The sequence below is a fragment of the Gracilinanus agilis genome, chromosome 3, assembly GCF_016433145.1.
Source record: "Gracilinanus agilis isolate LMUSP501 chromosome 3, AgileGrace, whole genome shotgun sequence".
NCBI classification, from domain to species: Eukaryota; Metazoa; Chordata; class Mammalia; order Didelphimorphia; family Didelphidae; genus Gracilinanus; species Gracilinanus agilis.
The window spans coordinates 480,058,864-480,071,844 of NC_058132.1; the positions used below are offsets into that span (position 1 = coordinate 480,058,864).

A 12,981-nucleotide genomic window follows, 5' to 3' on the forward strand; every position below is an offset into this window, starting at 1 on the left:
GCTGGGGGCGCCCGTTTTGAAGCTGCCCTGGGCAGGCTTCCTGTTTGCTTCCGCTCTCGTCGGAGCCTCCTCTTCCTCCTCCTTCTCCCTAGCTCTTCCCTGGGGAAGCCAACCAGCCAATGCGCTCAACCCCGCGCTCGGCTCTGTGCCCCCGCTGCTGCCTCCGGGGTGGTCGGACGCTGTTACCTCCTCGGGAGGCCCCGGGCCCTCCTGTGCCCTCGTCCGCTCGGGCCAAGGTTCCGCCCCGCCCTCCTCTTTCGGGGCTCCCTCTAAACCCTGTCGTTTGACCTTGTGTTTTCCCCCCCCCAATTCGAAATCTTCCTCGGGCTCCCCTCAACTCCGGCATCTTGGTGGTTTCCTTGAGGAGTCGAGGAAGGGGTAGCAGCCGCGGCCTTGCACAGCCTTTAATTTAAGACAGCCCGGTCTCCGTTCTTGGCACTAGAATAAAGTGGGTGTGGGTGTTACTACTGGTAGTCGTGGTGTAGGAGGAGGAAGGGGGAGAGGGAGAAAGGAAAGAAAAACAATTGTAAGCACGTAAAAGGCAAACAAAAATGCCAACCGGCAAAGTTCTGCAGCCAGTCCTAAAGATGAAAGTGGACGAGTTGTTCCTGTGCTGGTTGAGTGAGACCAACACCCAAGTGATGCTCAAGGACTGCTTGAAAAGAATCAAGAATACTGAGAGGATAGAAATTGGTAGTGGAGATGCTGGGGAGAATGAGCCTTTCTTGACCACTAAAATCGCTAACTCCAAGCAAAACATATTAGATAATCTGATGGCTCCCTTGGTGACACCTTCTAGCCCTTCCCATGCTTCCACTGCACTGCCCCTGGGTACTTCAACTAGTTCCAGAAGTGGGCCACATGTTCGAGGGACTCGTAGATCTACAGGGACAAGAGTAGTAAGTTTTTATTTTTGAACATTTCGTAAATGACAAAATGTCATTCATTTATTTGGTTTGCAGATTTGGTGTGTGACTCAATCCGTGATTCCAAGTGGTTGAGGTTAATGAATTTAACTCTGACATAAAAAAGAAAAATGAAATTGGAATTCAAACAATAGCTGAATTTCTTAGAAGTGACTTGAATAGATCTTGTTACTGTTAATATTTGTAGCCTGATTATTAATTATAAACTTGAATGTTTCTAGATTGCTCTTTGCCATCCATTTCTCAAATTAGGTGTTCTTTTCATGAGAATAAAATACTCTAGTTCAGCTAAAGTAGAGATTTTACCTACCTTGACAGAGGGTTGAATATGCAGTAAAAATAATTTTTCCTATATTTTATTTTCTATATTTATGAATATATAGCCTTTATCATTAAGTAATAAGTAAATAAATAATTTGTCATTTTAGAGTTATCTAAACTTAGTGCTCTATTACTGTTGTTGGAATGTTTCATTTAGATGTCAAAGAAAATGTATGATTTAATAAGAAAGTACTGTTACTACAGTATTTCTGAAATGGCAAACTTGAGCTTTATCCTGCAATTGAGCATATATGTTTCATTATCATATAGTTTTGTAATGTGGTATTGAAGTGCCACAAGCAGTGGAATTAGACACCAGATAAAGTCTCCTCCTCAGCCAAACAGCAAACAAGAATTGCTTAGTTTTGCACATCCTTCAAAGAGAAGTTGTTGTCAACCATTGGTTACCATTAAACTCAACAGATGTTCATATAGGCATCCAGCTAGGATCCTACTAGGCACACAGTGGGGGTGGGTGGGAGAGGGGAGAATACAAACACAAAAAGAAACAGGAAAGAATAATTTGGAAGGCATATTAGAAACATGGAATCATAGCATTTTAGACATCTCTGTCTAGTCCAACCATCTTATTTTACTGATAAGGAAACTAAGCACCAGAGAAGCACTTACTTATCAGAGGAAACTTGGCTGGGATGAGGGCCAGAAATGGTATCTTTGATAGTGGCAGATTTTCTCCAAATAACAGAATATATTATTTCACCACTGAATTCTAATTCTCATGTATCTCCATTTTCCTCAATGGTATCAAGAAATTTTGAAAACAAAATTTAATTTAATGTGCTTTATAGCATTTACAGAGGGAAAAGCCACATTGGATGTTTTAAATCAAAATGGTTTTGAAAATCATTGTCCTATAATAATTATGAAATATATGCATATATATGAAAAACAGAAAATGACTTAACCAAGTTACACAGTAAGTAGCAGAGCAAAGGTACAAATGCAATTGTTGCAATTTAAAGTCCAATGTTGTTTTCACTACATAATTTTGCCTTCGATAGATGTGATATTTTAAATTCATCTGACAGTGGTTTGCAGGATGAGAGAAAGTGAAAAAGAACATTTAAAAATTTAGTTTGTACACAAGATAATGCCCAAACTGACCAAAAAAAGAATAAGAAAGATAGAGAAATTGTTCAGAAAAAAAAAATCAATAGCTGATTAGATAGAGTATGAGAGAGGAGCAAAGTATGCTTCTTTAATTTTTTGAATCTGGGTAACTTGGAAAATAGTGGTAACACTAATACAAACTGTGGGAACTAAATTTTGGAGGAGAGCAGTAATCAGAAGATCACAAATCTAAAGAAGTAACCTCAGAGACCATTTAGTCAAGCTCTATATTTTATAGATTAGGAAACAGAAGACCAGAGAGGTTGTTTTAATGAAGGTTGGACAAGTAGTATGAATTTGTTTTCAACTGCTCCAGAATCTTTTCAGAAAGATATGCAAAAACTTGAACTTCAAGAATCTTGTAGTAGGGGGCAGCTAGTTGGCTGAATGTATTGAGCCAGACCCAGAGACAGAAGGTCCTAGGTTCAAATTTGGCCTCAGACTCTTCCTAGCTATGTGACCCTAGGCAAGTCACTTAACCCTCATTGCCTATCCCTTACCACTCTTCTGCCTAGAACCAATAGGTATCTAAGACAGAAGGTAAGGGTTTTAAAAAAAAAAAAGAATCTTGTAGTAAAACTAAAGTCTTTATATCACGAGACAATGTATTTTGCAAACTCCTTTCAAACATGGTTCTAGAAAGTGCAAGAAAATATGCTTTAAGAATAGTTTATAGTCTTAGAGTTGGATCTAGGTTAGAAAACACAAAGAAAAGTTTCAGATAAACTGTAATATAGCTAGCATCTCCCTCCCCACCTCCTGTCCCCTATATGCAAATTTTTGATAAGTGGGAAATACCACTAGTTTGAATAATGAATTCCTTGAAGATGTTGTATGGTCAAAATGGTAATTATGTAAAATGTGGCAATTCATTCAATCCCAATGGAAATATGCAGTACAAATTCAAATAATACTAAGAGCAAAGAGGAATTCATAATTAGTACTAATTAGGACTTAGCTATACACATGGAAGCTTTTATGTAGATAAGGCAGCCTTATGGCAAAATCTTTTAGTTTACTTTCCTTCTACCATGTAGGGAACTTCCATTCTAAGTAGTCTTCCTCTATAATAATATGGAGAAAGCCATTCTGCTGAAAAAATAAAATCACATTCTGTTATAAAACAAAATACAAATAGCACTAGCATTCCTTGCTGTTTTAGATTTTGTATTCAATTTTCTTCCAAATAACAAATAATTGATTATGTGTATGGAGAAAAGTTATGGTTTCATTAGGGATCATTGCTGTATTCCTTCAGCTTTCCTTCTTTAAGATTTCAATTTATTTTACTTTTCTTTTTTTATTTGACTTGTGAATTCATTTGCTCAATAATTGCTTATTGATTGATAGATTCTTCTTGGTGAGGAACTTCCTCAACCAATATAGACCAATGCCTTTCTGGCATCTTAGAGACTTATAGTAAAGATTCTTAACCTTTTTGTATGTCACTGATTCCTTTGGCAGTCTTTGCTGCCTACATTAATAATTGAAAGAAATGTTAGACCTTGATATCTACCTGACCTGGAATTAAGAACCATTGGTTTTGAGAGTTGCCTTGGGGCACCAGGAGTTTATGTAACTTTCCGAGGGTCACAAAGACAGGACTGAAACCTTGTGCACTCTAACTCTGAGGTTGCCCTATCCACCATGTCTGGCTGCCATTTCATTTACTTATGACATAGCATTTCTCAGTTATGAAAGAACATACAGTGAATGCACAAGTGTCTAGATCTACCTTATTTGACAAGTCAAACATCCTTTTATGGAAATGTATGAATATTTACTATAAAAATAAGAAGTTATCTCAAAACATAAATGTACTTTTTAAAACAAGTATGTTAGGGGTAAAAACTTTATTTTACTTGACATCATTTCCCTTTACTTGTTCACAGAAAAAAGTGACCCTGGGATAAAAAAAGATTAATGTTCAGGCAACTGGTACCTTAACCATCAGTTCTTTCTCTTCTGTCATTTTGATCTTTGTCCAAAAGACTTCTAGTTATAGATTCAGGTAGCAACATGGTTCAGTTTGTTGAATCAGAATTTGTATTTTAAACCTATTCTTTTATAAGAGAAAAACAGAGCTGTGTGTTAGAGATGTTTGTGTTCTTTACATAAATTCCTAAAATACCATACTTAACAAAATTACAGGTCTTCTCTAGCAGTTTATTCTTCCAGGGAGCACCACTTCCTGGATATTCCAAATGAACATTTACTAACTCCATCTGCCATATAACAAAAGCATATAGTATTTGTTTGTATACTGATGTGTGATATGTAGCTCAAAACAGCTTTATTTTGAAAATATTAATCAAATTTCAATATACAATGGGAACTTAATTTTTTCATAAGTAGAACGTTCTATTTAAAAGCTTTGTTTTCTAATGATAAGTAGATTTGTTACCAAGCCAAAAAACCTACCCAAACTATTTTAAAAAAGAACTTTTACTTAATTGTATTGATCATTTGAAAACTAAAACCTTACTAAATATAGTAAAGAATTCCAATTAGGGAAAGTAACTATGGCTTGATGTTTATGTAGTCTTGAATAAAATTTGCCCTTTTAAAAACAGATTTAGAAAAAAGTTCTATAAATAAAATAATTTGATGCAAATTATAAATATAAAAATATTTAAAGTGATTCTTGTCCCATTGGAATCCTATCAGTTGCTGCTTCATACTTAAGTAAATTAATATTTGATCTTTAGAAATGAAGTAATAATATTTCAGAGTTATTTATATTATTGTAGAGATAAACTATAATGATTTCATGATCAATGTTCTTACTCCCCAAAGGAAGTATTTGTTGAAGTCAATCAGGTACACATTTATCTGAGGTCCAGAGAATGAGATTTAGTCTAAAGTATTTTCTTATTGACCCTAGAAATGTCAAAACTTCTGAAGTTAGGACATTAAAAAGAGGAATCAGGAAAGTTATGGTAGAAAAATATCAACAAATACTAATAAGACTAATGTCAAAATGTACTTGACAATGTACACCTAAGGTTGTTGGAAGAGAGGCAAGACTGAGTATAAGTAAAGAAGAGAAAAATCAGCTAAGAGAGAAGATAATGGGAGAATAGCTGGCAGCATGGAGCTTGCTGAGCGAAATTGTGTTAATATAGACTGGATTTAAGTTCTTACAAAAGAAGCTCCTCATCAATTTTTTGTGTCATTGGCCCTCTTAGTAGGCTGGTGAAACCTATATACTCCTCAGAATAATGTTTTTAAATGCATATAATAAAATACACAAGCTTCCAAAAGGAAGGTAAATACATTGAAATACAATATCCAAAACAGTTTTTAAAACAAGTTTACAAATTCCTCCAGAATAAGAGCCTGTGTTTTAGAAGAAGCCTGGTTAGTAACCCTGTTTATAATAATTTAAGAATATTGGCAGTTTATCCCATACATAAGAACATATTACTTTTCAAGCAAATATAGACACCTCAGAAAATCATTACTAATAGTTGCCCTAACACAATTAAAGATTGCTTTTACAGTTTATGGTTTCAGAGCCCTGCTTCTCGAGAACCATTTCTCTCCTCTTTCCACCAGAATTTTTCAGAGATCAAGAATTAAGCCAATTTGATAAATGATTTTTTTTAATTTTTATTTTTTAGAAAAAATTTCCATGGTTACATGATTCATGTTCTTACTTTCCTCTTCACCCCCCTCCCCATAGCCAACGCACATTTCCACTGGTTTTAACATGTGTCACAATTTGATAAATAATTATAGAGGTAGAGTAACAAAAAGAAACTTACACTGAAGTATATATAATCTATTAGCCAACAAATATTTGCTTTGGCCTATTATTCCCCAAGTTACACTAATAGTTTTGGTAACCTGAAGGATAGATTCCCATGGTTCAAGGTACTATGTAAATCTGTACTTCTAAAACTATAGCTTAGGATATTCTTTAGTGATCAGAGGACACAATTAGCTTAGAGGTAATGTATAGTAAGAGGTATCACATGAAAGCATTTCCCTAACACCCAGGAAACTGATTAGAGAATATACACACTGTCAATGGAGAGAATGAACAAGTATAGGGATAGAGAATGAGGGCTTCATCTCCCCCTAATCATATAGTTTTGATGCTGCAAGATGACTTTTCATTTGAGGGTAAATAATGTGGAGTTTAATTTCAGTGGGAATAATGTGCTCCTTGTTGAATATTAGGTTTAGGCCCCTTGTTCCCTCAAAGTTCTCCACTAAGTTTTGTTACCCCTGGAGCAACAGGATTCCTGATCCCTACAGGCACCAAGCTTTTTTCTAACTTCAATACAGAATATTGAGGTTCGAGAATTCCTCTTCTCAGGTTGTATGTAAGTACGTGCATCCTGTGACCACGTATACTTCTTTTATAAGAAGTCTTTGTGAATGTAGGGAGAGTAAACCCATCCCCACACCTACTTTACTGGAAGCATTCTTTCTCAAGTACACAAACTGTTCAAAAGTCAGTTCAGTTAGCCTTTTATCTGGGCTGATCATCTCAGCCTAGTCATTTGAAGTTCCCTATCCCCCATGATTTGCCTTCATACATTTGTTACCAGGCTATTTAGGAATTCACTCTCATTTAGGTAAATTCCTCAGTTTAATTAGGGATTTTAACTGATCCACCACACATGTACTAATTCAGTCAACATTTGGTTGGCAAGAGCCTACTATATACAAATTATTGTGAATATAAAGATCAAAAAAGATATAGCTTCTCAGAAGGAGGCTATAGTCTAGTAGAAGAAAAGGTATTACGTTCTAATTTGTTTTTGTTATTTTTGAATTTAAATTTGTGGCAGAGGTTCAATATTCAAACAGACTCAAAAAAGGAGAAATCATTTTAGCTGAGGTGATGAGAGTTTCATGAAAGAAGGTAGTACCTTGTCCACCCTCAGAGAGCCCTTATCTCCCCTTGTGCCATGTCTAAGCTTTTTGTAGGAGCTCTAAAAAGTGAGTTACATCAAAATTCCCATCCTTTGTTCCTTTCTCATACAGGTGTGTTTACAGATTCAGGGTGTTATTTCTAGAGAGTATCTGCCAGTTTTGATTCTTTGCAAGTCTTGTACAATCCAATCCAATATAACTTCTCTGACTTTGCCCTATAGTTCTAAATTAGTCTCAAGCCAAGTAGTTCAGCCTGTACCAAACATTCTCTCTTTTTGAAAAAATACTCCTTCTCTTAATTTCTCTTTATCTGGAAGTATTGAATTAAATACATACCGTTTAGTATTTCTGCTAAGGGTTCTATGGTAGATAAATAAAATATAGAGAGTAATGGACAAAGAACCAACAAGCTTGAACACCTGGCTAACTAGAAGACTAGCAAGTAGTCATCTGTGTAATGAGTAGAATGAGTAGATGGGGTATCTCCATCCACAGTTGTAGGGCCTCACACAGGTCATATGGACACCACCTACTCACTCTCTAGGCTGACTTACTCACTATGATCTGCCTTCACATTGGCAAGTCTGAGAATAACCACCACCCCTCAAGTATATGTAAACTCTCTTAGTATCCAAGGGGGTAACCCTTTGAGGGAATATATTTTCCCTACTTAGCACTTTAGCTCTTGAGTCAATACCAGTGTTCTTTTACTTACACAAAACCAGCCACTCAACAACAAAGACACATTTAGAACCTCAACATGACCATTTCATTATCCATAAGGCAAAATAATAATAATAGCATAGTTACTCATACATTAAATCAAATGCAAGAATAATAAATTCATCACAATCCACACCTAAACCTTAGTCCACACACTTACCAATGCACTTGGTATCTGTGGGAAAGAGTAGGCACATACTTAGAGAAACCTGGCAGGGAATACAAAAAAGAAAACCCTTGTGCTCACAATTCTGGACCTATATATTTCATATTGATTGGGAAATGACTAAGCAAATTATGGTAATTAATGTAAAAGAGTATAATTGTATTATAAGGGATGATGAAAGGGATAATTTCAGAGAAATCTGGGAAGATTTGTGTGAATAGTTGGGGAATGAACTAGGTAGAAGAGAAACAATCAAAACAACATCATAAAGACAAATAACTCAAAGACTTAAGACCTTTGAATGATACAATGATCAGCCATTCTTTGAAGAACTAATAATGAAGCCAGAGGGGTAACAGACTCAGAGTAGATACTGAGACATACACTTTTGCCATGGCTGATGGGGGAATTTGTTCTATGTATATTTGCTAAAAAGATTTTTTTAAAAATTTTATCAATTAGAAGAGAAATGGAAGAGATTTTTTAAATTTTAAGTTTTATTTTTATTGTCATGTAAAACACACCTTCATATTGGTCATTTTTGTAAGAGCCAAGTTATACATAACCAAAATCCCAAAATAAAACCATAAATACACTGATGTGAAAGACGACTCCCAACAATTCTTTCTCTGGAGATAGATAGCATTCCCTGTTATAAGTCTTTCAGGATTGTCCCAGGTCATTGTATTGCTGAGAGTTGCCAGGTTTTCACAGATAATCATTGTGCAATACTGTTGTTCCAGTGTACAATGTTCTCCCAGTTCTGCTAATTTCTCTTTACATCTGTTTCTGCAGATCTTTGGAAGGGAGAGAAAATTAATTGAATAAAGGTAAAATAAGAGATATATTTTAAAAAAGGAAGTGGTACTTAAGCTTAGTCATAAAGGAAGAGAAGAATTTCAAGAGATTTGTGGAAAGAAGGTTAATCCAGGCACTGGGGACAGCCTTTCTGAATCCCAGAAGCAAAAGGGTAAGATGATATTAAAGAAGGCTTAAATAGTCCATTTTGACTAGAGCATCAAGTATTTAAAGGGGAAGTGCCAAAAAGTAAGGCTGTAGAAATCCTTTAATGTTAAGGTAGAGTTTGTATTATATGTGGGTAGTGGCATATTCAGAAGATTTTTGACTGAGAATGATATAGCTAGTCCAGGATAGGAAAATGACTGGCAGCTATGGGAAGAATGGATTAGAGACCAATTGGGAGGTATTAAGTAGTCTAAGGGATGATGTAAATCTGGCCTACGGTTATAGTAGTGGATCTAAAAGGGACAATTTCTAGGAAGATTTTAGGAAGATGGGCTTATTAGCAAATAATGATGCAGAAATAAAAGAAGGAAGCAGTCAGTGACTAGGTTTTCCAGCCTGAGCAAGAGGATAGAAAGAAATGTTTTACTTTTGTCTTTGTATTCTCAGTGCCTGGCACTTAACTCTAAGAATTACTAGTTGATTGATTGCAATGGAGAAGTTAGAAAGGAAAACCCAGGCTTTAGAGACAAGTTAAGTTTGAGGTGTCAATGAGAGGGCTCTAAGTTTAGAGCACCTACTACCCAAGTTATGTCTGGAACATTTGATTTAGAAGTCATCTGTTGGAAGAAATCATTGAAGCCTTCAAGGACTTTGTTTATTAGTAAAGGGAGGAGGATGACTTCCACTTTAACCATTCAAGATGTTGTATATAGGCACTGAAACCAGGTCTTCCTGACTCCAAATTCAGTATTCTCTTCACTACTCCATATTGCTCTTCATTTCAAGCCAGTGATCATATCTGTAAAGGATTGGAATTGAAGACAAACCAGAGATGATGAATTGGGAAAATCAGGAAGATTGAGGCAGATCATGAAAGTTTTATGTACATTATCTTAATCCTAAAAATAACCTTTTTAGGTAGGTACTATTGGTATTATTTTTGAAGATAAGAAAACTCGAGGTTAGACAGTGTAAATGCCTTGCCTATAATTACATGATAAGTATCAGAGATAGAATTCAAATGTAGGTTTGCCCTGACATCAAGGCTTTGGTGGTTGCTACTATACCAGGCTGTCCTAAAAATACTTTATGGTTTTATGAAGTGCTTTACATTTGTTATCTCATTCTGTTAAAAGTAATGACCTCTACAAGATACATGATATTACCAGGATCCAGGACAGTAGCCATACTGTTTCCTGGATTCTTAGTCTAATACTAATGTACAGATTTTTCTTCTGGCTTACATATTGTAAACCTTTCTTAAGGTTAGAATGTAGGTTCTCTTTCCCTCTTCAGCAAATTGTACTTCTTCCTACTCTCCTTTTGGGAGTGTGGGGGTGAATTTAAGGGGAGAGCTTGATGAGTTAGCTGCTACTTTAGTTTTGAAAAGCAAGTGGCTTCAGGCTAGTAGGCCATCTTTTCTGTAAAAGATCAAGAAGAGCCAAATTGTGTTTGGGGATGGGTGGGTTTAGGGTCTTTCTAGCCCTTCAGTCATAACCATTTGCTTCTGTGTGAGATTTCTTTGAGGGATCATGAGGTAACAACTGAAATTAAGCTAGGAGAGAAGCTACGTATTTTGAAGACGACCCATCTCACAATTTTGCCTACAATTTTTCCTTTTTTGTATTTAGATAAGTAAGACACAAAAGTTTTGAATTGGAGGTATTTTTAGTATCTATAGTAGTAAAAGAGGGAAATTTAGGAATATTGTCTTTGAGCTATCTAACAATACTACTTTGCATTTTCATCATGAAAGGGTTTTTGTTTAACACAGCTGACTTTGATAAAAAGATTTGTTTTCAGAAGATTGATTTTTTAAAAGTATTAACAGTACTTCTTTCTGTAGAGGGGATCTCAAAGCCACTTGTCCTTTTAGTACAAGATCAGGTCCTTTTTAAATAAACAGCTTTTTGGAGTTGATTCTCACTTCACCAGTTACAAAGTTAAAAATTCAGTTAGATTTTCCTCTTTAAAGACACATTTAATAATAGGTTAGCCAAAGATCTATAAACTTAATGTGCCAAAGGCCTGCTTACAGTGTTTATTGTTGGGAGTGGCTAACATACTGTTCTAAAGCTAATTCTTTCTGCAGCTGTAGCAAGATTATTAAACAGAAAGTTACCTTGTTGGTAGTTTTAGTTTTTGTTACTTAATGTCACAAAGCCTTGGCTACCTAGTTTGGGAAAAAGAAAAGATCTTTCTTCAGTTTTTATTTTTTTCCACTGAAGTAGCTTTGTGTTTCTTCTGTAGGTACCTAGTAAAGTGAACATACAGTAAATTATCAGCTTCATTCTTTTCCTGGGATTATGATATTCTGAAACTAGCCCTATAAGGCGGTCTTCACTGTATATCATTTCCCAGTATAAATATAGATTGTGTTATAAAAATTTGTTTATAATGTCAGTTCAGTCATATGGTGGTTGAATTCCTAGATTTGTCCACAAAACCCATAATATTTTTTCAGTGAAAGAAAATATTGATTTGGTTAAACAAGGAAGAAAATAAAATTGGATGAGTATTTTTTTTTCTTAAGTGCTCATGGCTATATGGATGTTCTCTCATCTCTAGTCAGTCACTCTTCTTCCCAACAGTTAATCCCTCCCTGTTCCAGACTACTTCTACTGCAAATAATCGTATTTACTTCTTTGGGGCTTTGGTGATATTCCAATTTATATCAGTACTTCACTTTATCTTTGGGTCATACCTGCCTTGACCACATGGAAAAAGAATCACATGTAATAAACTCTATCAGTAACTAGTAAGAATAGTTCATCATAAACCCAGTACTTGGTTTTTTTCTTCTATTCACTTTAAGGATGTTGACTTAATGTATGTTAAGATATTTTATGCATGTTTTGTGATGTGATGTGTGAAGAAAATTGCATTTTTCATCATTTCTTTTCCATTTTCTCTACTAGAGTTAAAAAAGATAACTTTTTTTTTTTTCATTTTGGAGATTCAGGAGATGGAAGTGTTTAATTTAATTCTTTTATAGTTAATGCCCCCTTTTTATATACATACACATAGGGGATGGGAGGTAGGAGGTTTATTGTAGATTCTCTAGATCAGTGATGGGGAACCTTTTAGAGATGGAGTGCCAGGCCCAACCCCCACCCCACTTTCCTAGACCCAGTGCTGTGCTGGACCCCAGAGACTGAGTGCCAGGTATGCCCCATCTTCCCCTTAACCCACACAGGGGAGGGAGGAAGAGCTCCAATTGGGCTTTTGGGCAAAAGAGCAGATGATGTGAAGAAATGTCATCAGGCACAATGGAGAGAGAGCGAAGGGAGCAGCTTTGCCAGAGTCCCTCTGTCTTTCTAGTAACGAACTCTGGTTGGGGAGAGAGTGACCGAATGCCCACAGAGAAAGCCATCTTTGGTACCCGTGCCATAGGTTCACTATCACTGCTCTAGATTGAGTAGAAGACAGTTGTGGAAGAGCCCTTGAGGGGAAAAGTGTAAGGAAAGGGAAGAACTAAATCATATTTCTTGAAAAAAGGTGCAAAAAATTGGAAGGTGAAGAGCAATAGGGAGAATACTGTCTTATTAGATAGGGAAAGGTTATTAAAAAAGAATAACTTTTAAAAATAATGAAGAGTTCTTAACTTGAACTGAGAAGTTGAGGACAAGAAAGGAAAGAGGTATGTGGGGAAGAACTGTTGGTTTGAACAAAACAAGCAATAGAGAGTACTGATTCAAAGGAGAAAAAAGGTGTTAAAATTAATTCTAAAACTTTCATTTTAACAAACATTAATGGACTAACTCACCAGTAAAATGCACAAGAATGATAGAATGAATTTGAAAACACAGTCTTTGGGGGCAGCTAGGTGGCTTAGTAGATAGGCCTACATACAGGAAGTCC

General features: G+C 35.8%; 1 protein-coding gene across 1 annotated transcript in view; it reads left to right on the forward strand.

Moving 5' to 3' along the window:
* The first annotated feature begins 289 nt into the window (after positions 1-289).
* PPP2R3B (protein phosphatase 2 regulatory subunit B''beta) overlaps positions 290-12,981 on the forward strand; it is a 123,718-nt gene continuing 111,026 nt past the window's right edge. Inside the window, exon 1 of the mRNA XM_044670401.1 lies at positions 290-899. Coding sequence (XP_044526336.1) covers positions 552-899 — 348 coding nt within the window. The 5' untranslated portion in view covers positions 290-551. The remainder of the gene's footprint in view (positions 900-12,981) is intronic.